The 20,049-nt window shown below is 50.7% G+C and overlaps 1 protein-coding gene across 2 annotated transcripts in view; it reads right to left on the bottom strand.

The window, feature by feature from the left end:
* The window catches only part of PDLIM4 (PDZ and LIM domain 4), a 32,285-nt gene extending 15,503 nt beyond the window's left edge, over positions 1–16,782 (bottom strand). The window contains exons 1-2 of one of the 2 annotated variants that reach the window (XM_015875580.2): positions 16,615–16,782; positions 6,591–6,742 (exon numbers count right to left, since the gene is read on the bottom strand). In XM_015875580.2, the coding sequence (XP_015731066.1) occupies positions 6,591–6,742; positions 16,615–16,707 (245 nt within the window). In that variant the 5' untranslated portion in view covers positions 16,708–16,782. Of the gene's footprint in view, positions 1–6,590; positions 6,743–12,118; positions 12,245–16,614 lie in introns of those variants that run through there. The other variant, XM_015875578.1, reaches the window with a different exon arrangement.
* Positions 16,783–20,049: the final 3,267 nt, after the last annotated feature.

Genomic DNA, 20,049 nt, shown 5'->3' on the forward strand with positions numbered 1-20,049 from the left:
ATTCACGTGCATCCCTCCAGCACTGCCACACCAGGCAGCACATGGAGGTCTGTACTGCTCAGGAACCAAATGGGAAGCAGATAACATTGGTTCTTCAAAGACGTCACCATACAACCACCTGTATGTTGTTGCATGAATGGACAAAGCCTTCTCTGCTGCTTCTCATCCTCACCAGGGATGAGCAGGGAGATGAGAAATCCAGCACACAACACACATCATTGTGCTTAACCTCACTGCCTGCACACACACCTTAACGAAGATGTTCTTGCTCCAGGAGGCACCAATCACTCACTGCAGCCCAGTGCCCTTCCTTGGACTCTGGCCCCTGATATGTGCTGCGTTCAGTTTGGGCTTAATTATCTGCAGAGTCCAAATGTGAAGAAGGAGGAGCACAGTTTTAACCCAGGAATCCATGACGAGGGGTGTTGGGTTCAGTATTTTCCGCTGAAATCCACGTGCATGCAGCCCTGATTCACACACACTGCCACACACACCCCACAGACTCAGGGCCTGAGCCAAAGCCCATAAAAAGCAAAGACTGCTGTTGCCCTTCATGCACAGTGGGACAGCAACTTGAGGACTGAGGCTTTATTGCTCTAAATCACCACCCGGTCTCACCATCGCTGCTTTTTCCACAGGAAGGAGTTTGCTCTTTTTCCTACTTAGATGTCTCGTTCTGATAAGCTCTCTCTACCACAATCACTTGACTTTAGGCTCTTTCTGCCCCAATTGGTCTCCCAGATTGCTGTTTGCTGGGACAGAGGAAGCTGACCTTTCTGGGAACGGCAGCATTCCCAGCATTCACCATCATCTGCTGCTGCATGTATTGCTTCCACATTCAGAACCAGAATCCTGCATTCAGAATCTCATCTGGAGGCCCAGAACAATGAAAGCTCCTAATTGCATTGGCAGAGACCTCATTACAGTTTCCGTGCTTTCCCCCCACGCACTGCATCAGCCCAATGTTGGCTCACGCTGCTGCTGAGGTTACGACTCTCCTGTCTGCACAGCTCTGCAGCCCACATGCCAAACACAGCTCACATAAAAAGAAATCCCCCAAGATTTTGACTTGCCAGTAAATAAGTGCAATTCACAAAGCCATTCTGCTTGCAGTCGATAGGAGTGATAAGCAGCAGCACATCATCTCCGCACCAACACTGCCAGGCTGCAGCCCTCCATGTACTGACCCCAACTCAGAGTGCAGCTAAACATGCATTTCCCAAAGCTGTGGGTCTGCACACTTGGTGACAGAGGTGGGCAGAGTGCAGGCACCCAGCTAGAAGCCTGATCATAGTTGGTGCTTTTAATGACGAATCTCAGAAGCTTTGCCATCACCAGAAGTTTCCCACATACACATGAAGCCTCACGAGCCCCCAGCAACGGCCGGAAAAACCCAGACTGACCTCAGCAGCAGCTTCCAGTTGAGCTGCTCTGAAATTAAATCGATATGGCACAGCTTTGGTTCTATCCAATATCTTCAGAGACTTCCTGCCAAGCTGAGGGGACTGGGGCAGCAGTCAGCTCTACCCAAGAGAAATCAAGGTCTACTGTAGCATTAGGGGGCATTTCTGCTCAGGCTTCCCCTCTTCCCAGGGAACAGGAGTGAACCCAAGGCAGCACCAAGGAGCCCCATAAAGGACTTTGTGCTCAGCAGGGCCACCCCGAGGCACTTTCCTGCGCTGCTCCATTACAGCAAAAGCTGATCACACTCTGTAACACAATGGCTGAGAGCTCAGACACCACACTCACATGTTCCAAGTTGCTGAATTCACAGCTCAAGGATGGGAAAAGTGTTTTCAGATGCTTTGCAGGGGATTAAAGTCAGCTATGTGGAAATCATTACTCTGCATTAACAACGCTCTGCTCTATTTTGATTGCTGCCCAACAATCCTAAGGAAAATAACCTGAGCAGGGCCTTCAACATGAGGCTGCGTGGGAAACAGACTCATTAACAAGATAAACCCAAAACAAATAAAGCAAGCTGCAGACACCCTTTACCCCACAATTTGTTTTCTAACAGACTCCATATCGCTTTCAAAGAATCACTCACATACACTCGCACATTTTCACCGCAATGTTTTTGCACCTGGTAACGATCTGCCATTCCCGCTCTCTGCATTGACAGAGCCATTCATGCACTGCAAGAAACCCCACATCCCCATCCTGCAGCCCTTTCCAGGTTCATGTGCAGCGCTCAGCAGTGCAGCCCAGGACGTGCCACCACCTCTCCCCATGACCACATCGCTGCAGTCCATCTGCTCAGCGTCTCTGTAGAGCAGCAGCTTTTGGTTCTGCCCATCACCCACCATTAAGGTCTCAGCTGCAGAGATGACTCCTGCTGCCCACACAGACATTGCCTTGCTTGGAGGGGATGCTTGCGATGCTGAAGCTCACTGTGGGGCTGCAGGATCCCCACCAGCAGCTCACACATGGCACAGCTGTGGGGCTGCTGCCTTCTTCCCCTGCCCCAGTTCAAGCTGCTCCTGCAGAGCCAGGCAATGGAATGCCACAGGTTTTCCCCTCCATTCATCCTCGTATGGCTCCAGAGGGGAAGCTGTGATTCACTTTTCCAGTTGCTCTCAAGTTTCCAGGAGGGCTACATCATGCACTGTAACTCTTCCATCTCCCAGCAGTGTGTCTCAGGGTGATGGAGCATCCAGAAAGATGTGCGCAGAGACAGGGAGACTCCTGAAAGTCAGCAGTGTGCAGGTCCAGGCAGATCTCATCACTGGGCATCCTCTTCCAGGGAAGGAAGACTTCTCCTTCTAGAGAATCCCCACCCTGAGACAAGCAGGAGGGAGCAGAGCCCATGCTGCAGCCTTGCATGGGTTTCAGCAAAGCACAGCTCCAACCAAGCTCTGTAGCTGCTTTCACTTGAAGCATAACCCCCATCTGAAGAAATAAGTATTGCCTAATAACTGGGGCTGCACCAGAACCACAAGAGACACTGACTGTAAAGGAACAGCCGAGGTTTTCTTTAGAAGCAGTGAGAACAGTACACAGCATTACATGAGAGGAGGCCAAGCTGTGCTGCTGTACCAGTTAGCTCAGGGCCAGAGAACACAGCACGCACCAGCCCGAGGGCTGACAGCCTTCCAGGAGAAGGACAAGGTGGGCTACGGGGAGAAAAATAACTTTTATAAGCACCACAGAGAATCCAGATGTGATTTTTCAGCTTGCAGTTATTCAGCTCTCACAGCTTCTCACTCAGAGGAGACACTGCACGCCCCTCCTGCCATCCTCCCAGCACTCAGTGCAGATCCAGGCTGCTCCCAGCACTGCTTCCCATCGTGCAGCCAGGAAATTGCATGTTTGCCTTTGGTAAGGAGCACTCTGTCTTCTTCCAGACTGAATGCAGAGGCAGCCCCTGCCATGCCACCGGGCAAGAGAGCCAAACCCAGTGTAAGGTCTGTAATGACAGACTGTGCTAAGAAAGAGGCCCACGTCCATTTGCAGCTCATCCACACTGTCACACCTCACTGGTGCCAGTCCCTATCCCAATACAAAACCCATTTCAGCTGGTTCCTCCCAAGCATGGGGAACAAACGCTATCTGTGCTGCATAGAAAAGCTTTACACCCCAGTGATCTATCCTGTACACAAACTACCACACTCATTCTGGTTCTTTATTTGCTTACCCAACAGTGTCACTGAGAATATTCATCAGGTGAATCTGATAATCAGCATCTCCCACTGCATCCAAAGGGCTCTATGCACCCCATGCACACAGTGTCCAGGTGGGTCAGGCTGCTATTGGGACACCCAGGTCTGTGTGCCTGCCCCACTGGATGGCCAACAACCCTTCCCTTTTTCTTCCCATATGGTTTTCACCCATTCTGACTTTCCTACTCTCAATCAAAGGCAATTCACTGAATGCAACCTGAAAACTAAACCAACCCTGTTGTATGTCACAGTGACACAATGTCAGAGTTTCCCCATCAGGAGGAGTCACAGAAAGCTCTCAGGGCCCTGCAAAGCATTTGCTTTCAGAATAACCAAAATGTCCTGTGATGGCCTCACTGCTGAGCTAAGTTACCCCACACACAGACATCCCCATTGGCCCCCGCTGCTCTCTGCATCCATCCAGGTGATTTAAATCTGCATTTACACACACAGTCACAGAATCAGGAAGATTGGAAAAGACCTCTCAGATATGATTCTATGACACAGCCGTGACAGAGCCTCTGAGGAGCAAACACTGCTGCCAGCAAACCCTGGGCTTCAGAGCACCAAAACGGGAAGCAGCTCTGAAGAACAAACCACCTCCTTTCTAGGAGATGGGTGAACAGCAGGACTGCACAGTGCTTGCACAGGGCAACTGCTGCAGCTCCTGAACCACTGTGCTGTCAGCACAGTATAATGAAGTAAAACAAAAGCATCATCTCTTTGTCCTAATGTGCCAGCAGGAATAAAGGTCAGAAACCCCTGGATTATCTTGCCTCAAGACAGCAACTTCCATCAGTCCCTTACGGCAGGCAATGGGATGCACAATGCTTCAGCTTGGAGTTTAATGCCCACAGTGGCTAACTTCTAATCTCTGTCCCTGCTTCTCTCAGTCCCCTTCTCATGCCCTTGTCTTACAGCCATGAACTGGGGGCAGCCATGCAGCCTTGAGCTTACAGACTAAAAGAAGTCAGTCAAAAAGTCTGATGATTTCATCAAGGCACTTGAGTCACACCTGGCAGAGCCCCGTTCCAGGCATGACAAAGTTTCCACCTCCAGCAGGCACGGCACAGAGCAATTGGAGCTTTGCTGGGCACGAAGTGTGTGATGGCCACTGGCACAGCCCCACATCTGGCTGGGTAGATGGAAAGAAGTCTTCAAGCTGCTGTGATGACAATGTTCCCTTTCACTATTCAGCTAAGTTTTATCTTCTGCATATAAACATGGACATATAAGTACTGAATAACTTCAGCATTACAGGACAACACTGCACGTACCATCACCGTTGCAGAAAGTCAACGTTCAGGGTAAAAAAGAATACCTGCAACTCTATCTCAGCCAACAAAAGACTGTCTCCCCCTCTACTCTGCCCTTGTGAGGCCCCATCTGCATACTGCATTCAGGCTGCAGCCCCCAGTACAGGAGAGATATGGGGCTGTTGGAATGGGACCAGAGCAGGGGCACAAGGATGGTCAGAGGGCTCAGCACCACCCCTATGAATAGAGTGTGAGGGAGTTGGGTCTGTTCAGCTTGGAGAAGGCTTCAGGGAGACCTCATTGCAGCCTTCCAGTATTCAAAGGGAGCTTACAAGCAGAAAGGGGACAGACTTTTTACACGGTCTGATAGTGACAGGACAAGGGGGAATGGCTTTAAACTACAAGAGGAGGGAACGTTGGTTACACATTAGGAAGAAATTTTTTCCCAGAGGCAGTGAGGCACTGACCCGGGCTGCCCAGGTAGGCTGCAGTGCCCCATCCCTGGAGGCATTCAAGGCCAGGTGGGATGACATGCTGGGCAGCCTGGTCTAGAGGCTGACACCTTTCCCATAGCAAGGGATGGAACAAGATGAGCTTTAAGGTCCCTCCCAATCTAAGAGTCTCTATGTTTCTATGAACAAAGAGATGCCAATTGATGCCAGTGGCTAAAAAGGGGCCAAGAAACAGGACTTAGTAGCAGCCTCCTGAAAACAGCTCCTGGTGAAAGCAGGACAACCCTCCTTAGCCAGGAGAAATCCCACCAGCATGAAAAATCCTTTCTTTCCCATAGTAGCAGCCCTATAACCACTATAGCATGGCTGGGCGGTCCATGCAGCAGTCAGGCATTGTAAGTGCCTCTGCCCCATGAACACCCCAGGAACAAAACCATGTTTGTGTTTCACAGCAACACTCCCCACACACCAAGCAGGGCAGCAGCACCACGCTCTGGGACCCGGCTACCAGTCAGAAGCCACATATTTCCTAAGAGAAGCATAAACACTCAGTGACAGCTCTTCATAGCAGGAAATGCCTTTTTAATCTGAAGTGGATAATTAGGACAAATTTATTTAAATCTATTAAGAGATAGCAGCCATTTAAGAGCCTTATAAGGAATAGATCATTTGTGACTTGCATCCAAAGCCTTTAGCTAAAAGATTAACTTCAACAGAAAGCAAAGAAATCCAAACAAACCTTCATTTTGCTTTGAAATATTATGAAACAAAAATGCCACATGCAGTTGGCAGCACCTCCAAACGTACATTCATGGAAGAGACATTTAGGAAAATGATGAGTAGGAGCCAATAGAATACAGGAGGCTTCTCCCAAATGGGGTTTTGGCCCCAGTGCTGCTCCTGCTCTGGTCTGTAGGAGCTGCATGACCCCATATGAGATCCGCAGGGTCTGACTCAGCTCAGCCTTCAGGAACCTTGTGAGGTGCTGAGAAGAATCCAGATCCACTCATTTATCAGTACCCCTCTAAGAACAGCTTTCACCTCATTGTGCCTAATACCACAGAACAACTGCACCAGGATGCAACCAGAACCAAACCCCATGTCACACCTGGCCTTCTGCAGAAGCATCAACCAAAGCTGACATGAGAGCACAAACAGCAAAGCACCAGTGCAATACACTACTGAGGACACAGCACATGAGCACAGCAAGCCTTCCCCACCTGCTCACAGACAGCAGCAGCTGCTCCACACACGCCTTGATCTTGTTCTGTGCCTCCAGATGTGTCATGGCTTCTGTGCTCTCCCCATTAATGGCCAGAATGATGTCTCCTGGGCACAGGTTGGCCAAGGCTGCTTTACTTCCAGGGTTAATCTAGGCAAGAAGAGATAAAAGATGCATTTAAAAGAATGTTCAATTTAAAGAAATTAATGTTTATTAATAGCAACAACTCCCTCAATGTGCCCATTTCTGGAGAAGATCTGTGTGTTCTTCTAAGCCAACAGCACTCGGGTCCCACCTCAGGTCATGCCAACATCTCTGGAGGTCATGCCGCATACAGGGGCCATCAAGTGCCAGCTCTCAGCCCATGGGGCTCCCATCAGCCCCAGCACATGCCCAGGTCTCTCTCAAACAACACAATGCCCACCTTCACCATAGAATCACAGGATATCATGAGTTGGAAGGCACTCATAAGGACTATCAAGTCCAACTCCCTCAGCCCACAGGCCTTAAAACAAGCTCTGAGCATCAGCCCCTAGATGCACATAAAAACTTCAGAGAAAGATGTAATTTAAGGGTGAGAGCAGTCACCCTAATTGCTTCCTGCTGGGATGCTGCATTTCACATCAGTTTTTCCCTGACTGTTTTTCAAGGAACTGACACTCTATAGCTCTGTATGAAGCGTCCCACAGCCCATCCATCCCCACAGCCCATCCTGACTGTTTGTGTAGGACCTTCCAAACCTTACAGAGCTTCCAACTCTCTCCCCAAGGTACTAATGACACAGCTGGGTACTGCCTGTGGTTGGACATAGGGCCAATCCCATAGCCTACAAAAAAAAACCCTTGAGAAGTCACCCTTTCCTTTACATCAACCCAATTACGCTTTTAACTTTCAGGATAAGACAAAACGGTGCAACACAGGCAGGACAGGTAAGCATGTCTATAAGCACTTCATCACAGCGTTTGCACCCTGAACGTGGAGGTACATGGGGAGCTCTGAACTCTCTGTGCAGCTGAGCGGAGCTGATGCCACGCTGAGCCTTTTGTCGTGCTGTCGGAGCAGATCAGCGCTCACCCTTTGCTCTTCAATAGTTCCTGCAAACAAACCTGCCCAGCCACCTCCTGCCCCTCCTGGCTGCCTCTGACTCAGCCCACAGCAAACAAAGGGAGGCATTTCTCACCGCAGCCCGTATCAGCTGCAGAGCTGTGACATGCGGCATTTTAACCTCAGAGAGATTTCACCCCCCCCCCCCCCCTCCGGAATTACTTTGTCCTGTTGTTTTCCTTTGAACCCACATTAGAAACAATGGCATTCCCCAGCATTAGGCTCCTTTAGCAGCCTGGGAAGCTGCCAGCCCTGCCCTATGCCAGGCAGGAGCCCATGGAGCACTGCCAAGCACACACCTTTACACAACAACGTGCTGGCACATGCATCCCCTGGTGTTGGCCACCCAGCCCTGTGCTGACAGCCCGACCCAACACCACCACATCTTGTTATCGTCTGTTCTTCATGTCTGATGCATTTCTCCCCTTTCAATGATCTTAACCAGATCGTAGCTTCCTTGGAGAAAAGCTGCTTCTGGATGGGGCTCTTTGCTGTTTCCTAGTTTTGGTTTCTGGTTTATTTCAGATTATTTTGGCAGCACCTTCATATGAGCATTTTACACTACCCATGGAGATGACTGAGGGCTGGAAATGGAGCTGAGCTCCAAGAACGCGTTAGATTGAGATACAGCATCAGGGTCATAGTCTGGGAACCAGCACAGGAACACGTGGCAGGACAAGAGCTCACATCTGTCAGTGAATGGTGCTCAAGATGCTTCAAGCCAAGTTCTCCCAACCACAGCTGTGTGACACCATCAGCACCAAAGGTGCCAGATCAAAGCAAACCAGGCTGTGCCACGGTGTTGTTGTGAGGGCAGGACCATACAGCCTCTTGCAAGCCATTAAGAGCACAGTATTAAGTCCAATAAGCTTTGTTGGAGCATATGTTTGTAGTCCAGCCTCCAGGTTACCACATGGAAATGCACAAGTAGACATGAAGGAACAAAGGGACGTGGGTCAGCTCAAACCAGAATGCTCTGAGGACTTCAGAAGCCACATTTCCTTCCCAATGCCAGCTGCCACCAAACCAGCACTGAGAATCCACATCCACAAACAGGGACAGGGCTTCCCTTCAAGCCATGGCCCTCATGTTCTGAAGCCACAGTTCTGTGGAGTTCAGCCATGCACTTGACATGTACAGCACATCTGCAGGGCACAGAAATCCCATGGCAACAGGGAGCCACTAACACAGACACCCATGAATCTATGCCTCTGTTGAGAGAGGGCTTTGCTCTGCTGCAAGCAGCACGTGTGACATGAACACAGCACTCATGAATTTCAGAGTAACCGGATACATCACAAAGTTACAAACACTGCAAAACCAAACCTGCTCTGAGTCACTGGGGCTCTGTGCTCTCTGGAGGGGCCTCCACCAGAGAAGCTGATTCTTGAGAATAGGACATGTTTATGAAAACCAGCAACAAGGCTTGTTTGTTCGGGAGGTGCCCAGCAGTGCCAGGAACGAGCTGCTGTGGAGTTCCTCCCCCCCCATCACAGCCTCTGGCACACGCAGCCCTGCTGCTCCATCCACACCCAGCCCCCCCATGTGCCCCACAGTGTATGCACAACACGGGGCATTCCCTGAGTTCCAACAGAGCCAAGCCCTGTCAGGAGAGAGCAACACTGTGCATTCAACCCCTCCGCAGGAGTAAAGGATTGCTTCTTTGTTTCCCCTCTCACAGCGTGTATATGGGTAAGGATGTTATCAACATAAAACACAAAGACAGAGAACTAAAACTGAAGCAAATGCCCGCACACTACCTTTCTCCCTGTCAGAGATACGGCTGCTGTGCTGAAAGCATCAGCCCAGTGCCAGCACAAAGGAACTGGGGGGACCATGAGCACAGTTACAGCAACAGACCCCAGCACTGCCCCCCATCGAGGACATCCGTGTCACCACATCATGAGGCAGCTCCATCCCAGCACTGCCCACGGGAGGTACCACCAGGCTCTAACTGCAATAGGAACAACCCAGCAGCCATGGGGATGCTGGAGCAGGTCTGAGAAAAACCCCAAGCCCAGCAGTGCCTCTCATCTGGCCGCTGGGGCCCCGCTGTGATTTACTGAGTGCGAGCATCTGACTTCAGGCCAAGGAAATAATGCACACTGAGGCAAGTGTTCCACTAAGCCAGCACAGCTCCCAGCACCAGCTAGTCTGGTAAGTAATGCTATTTGCACTAAGAGTTGACTCTTGAAACATGCATTGCATAATTCCTTCAGTCCTGGAGCACAACCCCAGCAAGGCACCAGCCTCACACAAGCACAGAGCCAACCCCAAGAAGGAACCCAGTGCTGCTCTGAGGGCATTGCCACCACCCCCATGGGCAGGCAGGGACCAAGCCAAGCACCACAGTCCCACCCAGCAGTAGTTCTGCATGGGAGAGCTCCAGAACCAAGCCAATATCACCAGCTGGAATAATGAATCATAGAATCATTAAGGTTAGGAAAGATCAGTAAGATTATCTTAATGCTTAAGCAAAAGCTTTATTGGTCACGTTAACAAGTTACGTTAGCAGACTAACATACTGAGTGCTACAGCAATAAAACAACTCATCCCGTCCATTAATGAAGTCACTTTCACAGAATTTAACGGGTTAAGATGCACAGTCCCACACGATCCTATGCAGGCCACACCACTCACCTGCAACACACTACACTGGATTTAAGACTGACAAGCCAGTGCTTTGAGCCAGTGTACATTCCTTGCTAATCCAGTTGCATTTTCATAATTGCTTATATAGAAGCACATCTTAAAGATATTGCCTAGGGATGCTGTGCAACACCTAAGGCTTGTCCTGCTGGGGTCAGCCCCACAGGAAAGCCCCAACTTCCCATAGCATCTCTGGGAATTCTGAGGGTTCTTTAGAGAGGACACACTGAGCACATTGCAGAGGACACCAGAGCTGTTTGCAGCTCTGCCCTCAAAGCATGGGTGCACCCAGCACACCCTGCTGGAGCCACCAAGCTGAAGGCACCAAGCACAAGCAGCTCACACCCAGCTGGAGAGCTAACCTGAAATCCCAGCCTGGTGAAAGCAACATGCCATCCTCCCCATGCTGCTGCTGCCACCTTTCCCTGCTTTATTTGTGCACTGAGATATTCCATAGGGTTTGGCCTTTGTGCTGGAAGCCCTGTGTGTGCTGAAGGCTTCCAGGCAGCACTGTGTGCCTTACAGCAGGTGACAGCTCCCAGGGTCAGTATTTCTGCAGAATTACATAGAGTTGAATGGGTGAGAACGTGAGCTGCAAGGTTTTGCTTCTCCAGTTGACAAGAAGGGTGGAGTGACAGAGGGGCTCTGAAGGCATCTTTGTGATGTCTGGAGAACTTATGGGTAGAAATACACTCATGCAGAGGCTTTTTTCTCTCCTGTATGGTGAGAGAAGTTTACTTTCTGCAAACCCCCCTGAACCACACTGTGCTCTACATCTGTCACTGCTCCAATGACCCAACACATCCTCCTCTTGCTCGGGGCCATGAGCAAGTACTGAAGTTGAAACCAAACATTTCAGCCCTTATCTGTAGGGCTTACCACACACGTGGTGCTCATGGCTATGCACAAACCCATCACACTCAGTGCTCACTGGTGCCTCATTGCAGTCCCCACCCACAGCAAATCACAGTGTGCACCTCCTGTTAACAAGTTTGCTTTGGCTGCGTTATCAGCCCCACACTCCAGCAGCTGTGGTCACAGGTGACTTAAAGCATATAGATAATTCACTGAGTGTTTGGGTATCCATGAGATGACACGGAGCTCAAATCAAACAGAAGTTCAAATATTATTTATAAGAGGATGTGCATGCTCTAGGACTCACTGTGCCACCTGCAGACACCACCTGCACTTCCTTCAGCCAGAAAGAGGAGTGAATTACAACCATCTGTGTTAATGCTGCATAATCCATAATGGCATATGTGAAGTAAAAGTCAAGGACCAATGTCCCCTAAGCAAGCATACCTACTCAAGTGGCCCTTCAGTTCCTAAAGGGGAACAGACTGTGTGACAGAACAAGGGGAAATGGCTTCAGACTGAAAAAGGGGAGATTTAGATTGGAAAAAAGGAAGAAGCTGCTTATGCTAAAGATGGTGAGGCACTGGTACAGGCTGCTTAGAGAGGCAGTGGTGAGGCACAGGTCAGGCCGGGGCAGCTCTGAGTACTAAGCTGTGGGTGTCCCTGTTCACTGCAGGGAGTGGGACCAGGTGGCCTTCAGAGCTCCCTCCCAACCCAAACCGAGCTATGATTCTATGTTTAACCAACACCTTTTGTGCTATAGAGCAACAAAAAGTTTAAGACCAAATCAAACACCCCAGGTATTTCCCTTGCACGCTGCCCACACCAACAGGAGCACTCCGATACCTCACTTTATTCTACTTTATCCTTACATCAAGCAGGTTACACCCATGCACTTCTCCAAGCAGCTCTGCCTACCTGTCCCAACAGGCAATCTTTCCATCTCTGAAATGAAGGTGATGTCAATTCTCTAACAACAGCCAAAAGAGCCCTTTCTGCTTTGCTCAACCCAGCAGAGGCCTGAACCATTCTCAGGGGTGTGCTGCATTTGTTTGGCTGCACCCGCACCAAGGTCAGCCTGGGTATGAATAGACCTCTGTGAATCATTCTTTCCGCCTGGTTTCCCACTTGGGATTATCAGCCTGCTTGATTAGGGTAATTAGCAGTAGCTTTCCTTCCAACATGCAATACCACTGCTGTCTCCTGCACCAGCACTCACTGTTTCCAGTTATTAAATGAAGCCTCCACAACTCAGTATTCTCAGGAGCAAACATCTCTGTAACACACCTGTGAGTGCTCATCTGCTGTTCACATTCAGTGTTCAGTACCAGAATGGTGCAGATGTTCCACTGAGTCCTTACAGCCATCACTGCAAGACCATTGATGGTGAAAGAACAAGCAAAATGAATTCCTTCCATTTAAAAACATAATTCCCATTTGGATCATGTTGGAACAAACACAGATGTGTAATAAACAGCAACACAACTCTTTCACGGGGACAATAAAGCTGAAGGGCAGCAGAAGCCAGAGGTGTTCCTTGCTTTAGGCTCTATCAGAGCTGTTATTTCAGAGCACACAGCAAAGTGGGTTATTTCCATTTAACAAACAACCCAATCCACACTATTTGCATATAAAGCCAGGAAACAGCTTTACAGCCTAGCAGCTGAGCAAAGGGAAAGCTACATTCCCTTTGCTAGCATCTCCAGCTCCATCCGTGCTCTGAGGCAGCCAGCAGGTGGGCATCTATGGGGTTATCAGCCCCAGCCCCATTCTGCCATCCCAGCCTGCAGAACACCCACCCCGTAAGTCACTGCATTCAGTGGGCAGGAACACAGCAAGGGGGGAGCAAACACAGCAGCCCTTAGAGGAATTTGTCCACTGACAGAACCCCTCCTCGAGTACCCCAGCCTGCAACAGAACTGTTTGCTCAAACAGAAAAGTTCCTTATGTTGAAAAGCCAACCCGAACTTGCCAAACAATGCCCGGATAATGGATTGCAGACCCATTATTTCTCAGTCTCCTCATGTTACGGTTCCACACCCATAGCTGAAAATGCATGCTCTGCTGGAGGCCAATGGGTACACCAGTGTTGGGGGCAGCAGATAAAAGAATAACTGTGCCTTGTTTTTAAGGCCATTAAATAATCTTTTAATTTAAGAAAAGAACATTTAATAACACGGGATTCAGTCCATTTGTCAATATCTGCTGAGCTATGACAAACAGCAGCAGCGCCTGGCATTGGCAGAGCCAGACAGGAGGCAATGCCAGCTGCTGCAGGAGCTCCATGGGCAAGTTCAGGCCATTAAATGCATTCTAGTTACACTAATGACTGATTGTCTTCTAATCCCAACAAGGGGCAGACCAGCTGCGATCCCACTCAGACACACAGCAGTGACTGATGTGGTTATGGGCACAGCACTGTGTCAGTTGTTCCGCATACCTGCATGGAGCTACAGCAGCCCCTGGCCTTGCCTACCTCATTGTCACCCTCCTCAGCCAAGGAACAGCAGCTGACAACTACCAGAAAATGAACCAAGCTCTAAACCCACCCCTATCGAGTCATTAAACCAACTCTAAGCAGATGCGCTGGGTTATTTCCCATCCCCTATAAATATCCCTAGAAGGAGGAACCTTTAATTACACAATGCACTACGCCCAGCTCCAACTTTCTGTAACCATGGAGCAAAGCAAAGCAGGGCTACCTCCCCAGCACACAGCCCAGCTGCAGCCCCCCACTGCTTGCTCTAAGCCCACCCACCCATCAGCATTTCCTTATCTCTAAGGCTGAAGAACTTCATGATCCAGCTCAAACCCTCGTGCTCAGCATCAGCTGCTCTCAATGCAATCCCCATTTGTCATTATCAAAGCACAGAGGGAAGAGAACTGCTTTCAAATAGATCATGGATCAATTTAATGAGCTCATTGGAAACAGCTGCAAGTGATGGGCTCACCAGCACCAGCTGCACCTGTGCAACTGTGGCCACATAGGGAGCTAATGGGTAAAGCAAGCCCTGGTAACTCATTCAAGCCCCATTCCAAACCAGGGTTCTATGACATCATTGTTTCCCATACTGCCAAAGCTATGTTTTCTTCATGTTCATCCTCTGCAGGTACTCCCTAAGGCTTGGCTTTGAGCGCCCATTGCTTCAACAGCTCCATTTACAGCATCACTTCTTTATCTCTCCTCCTTCCCCCCCCCCAGCCTCACTTTGGGATTGGTCTCCACCAATTTAATATCTCTGCCCACAGAGCAATGGCACTCAGGTGGGAGGGCTCTCCAGGAAGGCAGCAGCATGGGCTCCAAACAACATTGGGCTATTGGGACTGGAAAAAAATAATTTCCTTCAGCAGTCTAGAAAGAACCAGAGAAACCAACGTATGAGCAACCAAGGTTTTTTCTTCCCCCCCCCCCCCCCCTTTTTTTTTTTGTGAGAAGGTCACTCTGTCCCTGCCTGGCACCTGGCCTGCCTGCCCCCCCCCCAAATCCCTACACAGGGAACTCACGTTTCACAATAAGTAGGAGTAGGATTAGAAAGAGGCAGACAGCCTTTGGCACCAAGACCTGTCTGAAAGCCACCCACAGCCATCTCAGATCCCAAAACACAGCCCCTGAGCTCCCAGTGGAACCCAGCAGCACACAGCCATGCACCCAGCACCCCACTTCCCATGCAGTATAGGAGGGCAGCAGGCAGGCAGACGATGCTCACAGCAGGATGCAGGAGCCCCGTGGTCTGCTCCCTCCTCCCACCAGGACTTGTGCCTTTTACAGCCTCTGTTTGTAATTTAATGACATTTTAATACAAAATAAGAAAGCGCTTGGAAGGAGGCGGGAGCCAGCCAAGAGCCTCAACAATGGGCTGCAGCAGGAGGATCCCTCCCACACTTCTGTCTTCAGCCCTACAGATCTCCCCCTGCCCAGGTTGGAGGACCAGGAGGAACAGCTTTGGTTTGGCCCAATAGTGGGATCTAATTGCTGCTCAGGCGATTAGTTTAATTACCTCATGGATGATTCTGAGATGGAAGGAGCACAGCAGCACACCTACTCTGTGCACAGCTCTTAGAACCCCCCTCACCCAGCCACTGTTACCACTCACTGTAGGGGGAACCCAGCAGCTCACACACAACAGCTCCTCCTTCACTGTTTTTTTCACCTTTTTTGGGTGTTATTTCCCAAGCCAGCGATGGCTCTTTACAGTGGGAGCTGAGCCCAGGATGGGGGCTGCAGTATGCCCAGTGCCCATCATTGTGCCCTGCACCATCCCAGAAGCATTGCCTTCCACCCAGCCAAGGCAGCTGGATGGGAGGGAGGAGAGCCTAATCCACGACCTGAGAACCACCCTGGGACACACACTCCTCTGCTCAGAGCAGGGTCCATCCCAATAAACATCATTCTCACACCTCCAGAGGTCCCAAATCCCAGCTGCACGCTGCCTCAATGTGCAGAAGCAGACTTTGTTTTCTCTTGTTGAACATTAAGCCAAACTTTTTCAAAGCAACAGCAAAGCAGCTCCCTCCTCTGCCTTAAGATGTTCCATTTCATGGCAGAAACACTTGTGCGAACACCAGAGGCAACAGTGAAGTTCAATATTACCCTACACAGCTGAGGGGAAGAGAGTTTGCCCTTCACCTCCTCTCCATCCACCCTCCCCGAGCTCCGCCACATCCATCCTTCACCCCCACAAGGGGCACCAGAACAAAAGCAGCCACTGGGCACTATGAAATAGGCACATCTGAGCTCCAACACAAACCAACTGATTTTAAGAGGTGCTTTCTTCCCTAATTCGTTCTTTACAGCTCAGGGTAAATGCTTTCCATTTTCTGTCATGGCTTTGGCGGGTGAAGAAAGAGACGGCAAACAGCTTTTATGTGTTAGGACAACAGCTTTACGACCCAGCTGTTCCCAGAGCCTCTCAATGGCTCTCAGTGCTTGCTGAGCCACCCTGAGCCCACGGGTAACCCCAAACTCAGAGGAAGGGCTGAGCAGCGTTGGGCACCACTCCCACCATGGCACAGAGATGGAGCACGGGTGCACCCCCAGCCTCCCACATCCTGCATGGGGCTCAACTCAACCTCTCTATGCACAGAGCCCACCGTGTGCTCACCGAGATGCTCTTAAGAAGCTTCCAGAACGCATCTTCGAGCTGTCATGCAGCACTACGAAAACACTTCGTCCTACCATAGACCCCGCAGCCACGCACAGGGCTCCACCCCGACCCCACCGGTGCCCCCCGGAGACCCCACAGACCCGCTTCTGAGAACGAGCCCGAGCGCTCTGCCAACTTTAAACCCAAATCTTAGGAACTAAAGACTACAAAAGGATCCGAAAAGCATCTACACCGGAGACCGAAGAACACTGACTCAGGAGGGAAGAAAGGAAGAAGGGAAGGATGGAGGCAGCCCCTCGCCCCGCTCACCCTGGAGATGGTGAGCGGCGTGCTGAAGTCCTTCCCGCCCACCAGGCGGAAGCCCCAGGGCGAGGGGCCGCGCAGAGCCACCGAGTGCGGCATAGCGGGATCGGGGCTCCGTGCCCAGCGCTGCGCTCCGCTCCCGCCCGCTGCCGCCGCATCCACTTAAAGCGGCTCCGAGGCCCCGAGGCCGGCCCTGCAGTGGGGCGGGCCGGGGGGGCGGGCCCGGGCGGCGGGCGGGGGGGGTGCGGGGCCGGGTGGGGGCCGGCGGGGAGACAGAGGAGAGCGTCCCATCGGGGGAGGATGGGCCACGTCCCCGTGTTGGGTGGCCCTGAGGGGTCCCGATCCTGTGCTATAAAGCTGGTGGCATCCTGATAGGTGAGCAGAGCTTCTTGTCCCTGCCTGGAAGGGACACTGGGGGTGGGGGCTCCCAGCCCCCGATAGCACCCAGCATCCCTGGGGAAACAACAAACAACCCCGGGAGTTTTAAGGTGCTCAGTTTGGTTTCGCTTTGATTTTGGGGGTGGTTGAATGGTTGGTGTGGTCAAAACAAAACTGAACCAAGTCACTGAAACCAATTGTGTGGCCACAGCCAATGTGTGTTTCTATTACTTCCTTGGGACTGCGAGGCAGATGCTGTGATATTTTGGTGAAATAGGAGGCTTTACTGGTTGTTCACCACCACCTGCATGTTGGAGAAGGCTGAAACTCCAAACAGAAATGATCTGCTCAATTCAAATTGGGAAACTGTGCCAGCCCGCCGTGGCTGTGCCCATGAAGGGTCTTGGGCTGCCAGGACAGTGTTGCATCCCCACTGTTGTATGGTGAGAATGGGGCTGCCACCTAATGCACTGCATCCCCCAAATTACACTGGGATGCTGGAAGGATGCTTGTACCATAGAGGGTGTTGCATGGTATTTGGTAGCACAGCACTGGGCGGCACAGCATCAGGTAGGACAACAGTGGATGACCTGGTGTTGGATAGGACATTTTGGGTGGCAGCCTGGAGTCAGAGTGGGCAAAGTTCAGACCTGGGTTCCATTGGAAGCAGAGGTGTGAGCAGGAACCTCGTAATGCTGGAGCTTGGGAAACACCGCTGTGCCTGGGCAGGGCTGGGCTGGAATCTCTGACTTCCAAATAGGCTGAACAAAGGAGGCATTGTTAGAAAGGTCCAGTTTTGCGCAGTGGCTTCATGTTGCCCAGTTTCTGTGACTTTGATTTATGTGCTATTCGCTGCAAAATGTTTTTGCGTGTTTGCTCGTGCCATAGGAGGGTTTGTCTGAAGCTGCCGTGCCTGGGCTGTGCGGGATGCTTTGGCCTGGGCTGAGTGGGAGCTTCTGCTTCGTGATCTGGGGCAGAGTGTGGCTGTTCTGAGCCCAAAACATGGCAAGCTTTGTTCAACTGGATGGGGTCACACCTCCAGGAGAGCTGAGGTGCAGCAGGAGCAGCGGATCTTCACCCATCCTTTATGTCCACACCGGCGCAGGCTGCAGAGCTCCCTTTTGTCTGTGCAGCAACGATGAATCATCCCTCATTCCTGGGTGATATCACCACTCGCAGAGCCGCCCGGCCGGAGGTTTCCTTCTTGCATTAGAAAACCCTCCCAGCCGAGCAGTGACACAGTGTGCAGTGCTGGAGGAGCAGCTCCCACCATCCTGCAGGGGAAAATTCCCTTCTGCCGGGTGCTGGGAGGCAAGGATGGGGCTTTTGGTCCCAGGGTGGTTTCTGAGTGCAGCCAGCTCTGCTGGGTTCTCAAAGTAATTTGTTGGCCTGGGAAACAGATGAAGAAAACACAGAAATCCCCACTGTTAAAGCATTCCTTTCAAAAATCGGGTGGAAAGTTGCTGACTTGGGGACATTTTCTCTTTGAGGCCTTTCACGTGCTCAGCACAGGCTGCCCCTCACCTAACCTGAATGTTAACCCATGTGAAGAGCGATGGGAATTGACCACATTGGTTTAAACTTGTGGGTGTGCTCCTTCCAAATTAAATCACATTCCAAAATGCATTAAACTGAGCTGAAGGAGAGCCAGTTTTACTCTGAATAGAAGTATCTGCAGTTGACTTCCTCCCCCTGGAACATGTCCACGTGTGGACCAGCCCTCGGGTCACAGCACAGCATCAGGAATTCATTCCTGACCCCTCAGTCCCCAGCATTCCTTCCAGGTTTTGGGAAGGAGGACACCAAAACCCCATCTCCCCACTGCCCCATTCTCCCTAATTGCTCACACACCTCTTTGCTTTCTCTAAGCAAAGCCAATGCAATTCTGCAGCCTGAAAAGGGCCCAGTCCTACTCTCATTCCAGTGAAGAAAAGTGGACTCTGTGATTTCTATTCCTTTTTGTTTTCTCTCTGATAACTTGATGACTTTTCAGCTGTATTTTGAGTCGTTTCCCAAAATAAGTTGTGCTTCTGGATCAGAAACCACCAGGATCACCTGAATGTGATACGAGCCTCTCTGTGGGAGCAAACCCTGGCCCTGAGCTGATAGCAGGATCTCTGGTGTGCTCCTTTTGCTGAGCATGAAACTCTCCAGCAAGCTCTAACACAGACCATGCATTACTCAAAGGGAAGGTCAGACGTGTTCATGAATTCAATCTCACCACACCATTTGCTGTACTTTTTCTCCTCCCAGTGTTTTGCTTGGTGTTTGCTTCCAGTATTTTTCCACCCTGGAGCCTTATCACCTCTTTGTTTCTTTTTCAAGCACTTCATTCGAGCTCCCCTTTGCCACCGGTGTCTCTCTGCTTCCTTCCTTTGTTATCACAGATCAGCAGATATTCAGCTTTGTGTTCCATGTGCCACCCTCCAGTGTCCAGCAGAGGCCCCATGCTTATCCAGAAGGCCCAATAATGACCCTCCCATAATGACTTTGAACATCTGCCCACACGAGGGTGATTTTAAGGATCACCACAGCCTGATAGTTCAGATGACTTTCTTCTGGGCACGGGCTGCACTCCTCAGGTGCAGCCTAGAGCCTTCTTTATAGAGTGATGCTGGGTCTGGTGAACACTGATGTAAGTTCCTCTGATATCTTTGCAATTATTTAAATGTTGATCTGTGGGTTATGAATGTAACCTCCTGAGTTGCCCTGACCCTGAGGAGATGCTCAGCATTTCTGCTTTGCTCCTGGCAAGCACATCTGGTGTCTGTGGATGGCTTCATGGCTGCTGCACAGCACTTTTTGCACTCTTAACACAGCATTATTGTCCTGCAGGATCTCCAAATGGTTCTGGAACTCCCAGCATGAGTGCTGACCCCCTATAGCACCTGTAGCTACATTTTCTATTTTTCCATTTCTATTTGGAATACATTTCACTGCACAATTGGGTGTACAACAAGAATGCATGCAGGAATACAACAAGGAAGACCTGCAGCAGGGAATGCACTGGGGACCGCGCTTCATAGGGTCATAGAATCATAGAATGGCCGGGGTTGAAAAGGA

This window comes from Coturnix japonica, chromosome 13 (genome assembly GCF_001577835.2).
Source record: "Coturnix japonica isolate 7356 chromosome 13, Coturnix japonica 2.1, whole genome shotgun sequence".
NCBI classification, from domain to species: domain Eukaryota; kingdom Metazoa; phylum Chordata; class Aves; order Galliformes; family Phasianidae; genus Coturnix; species Coturnix japonica.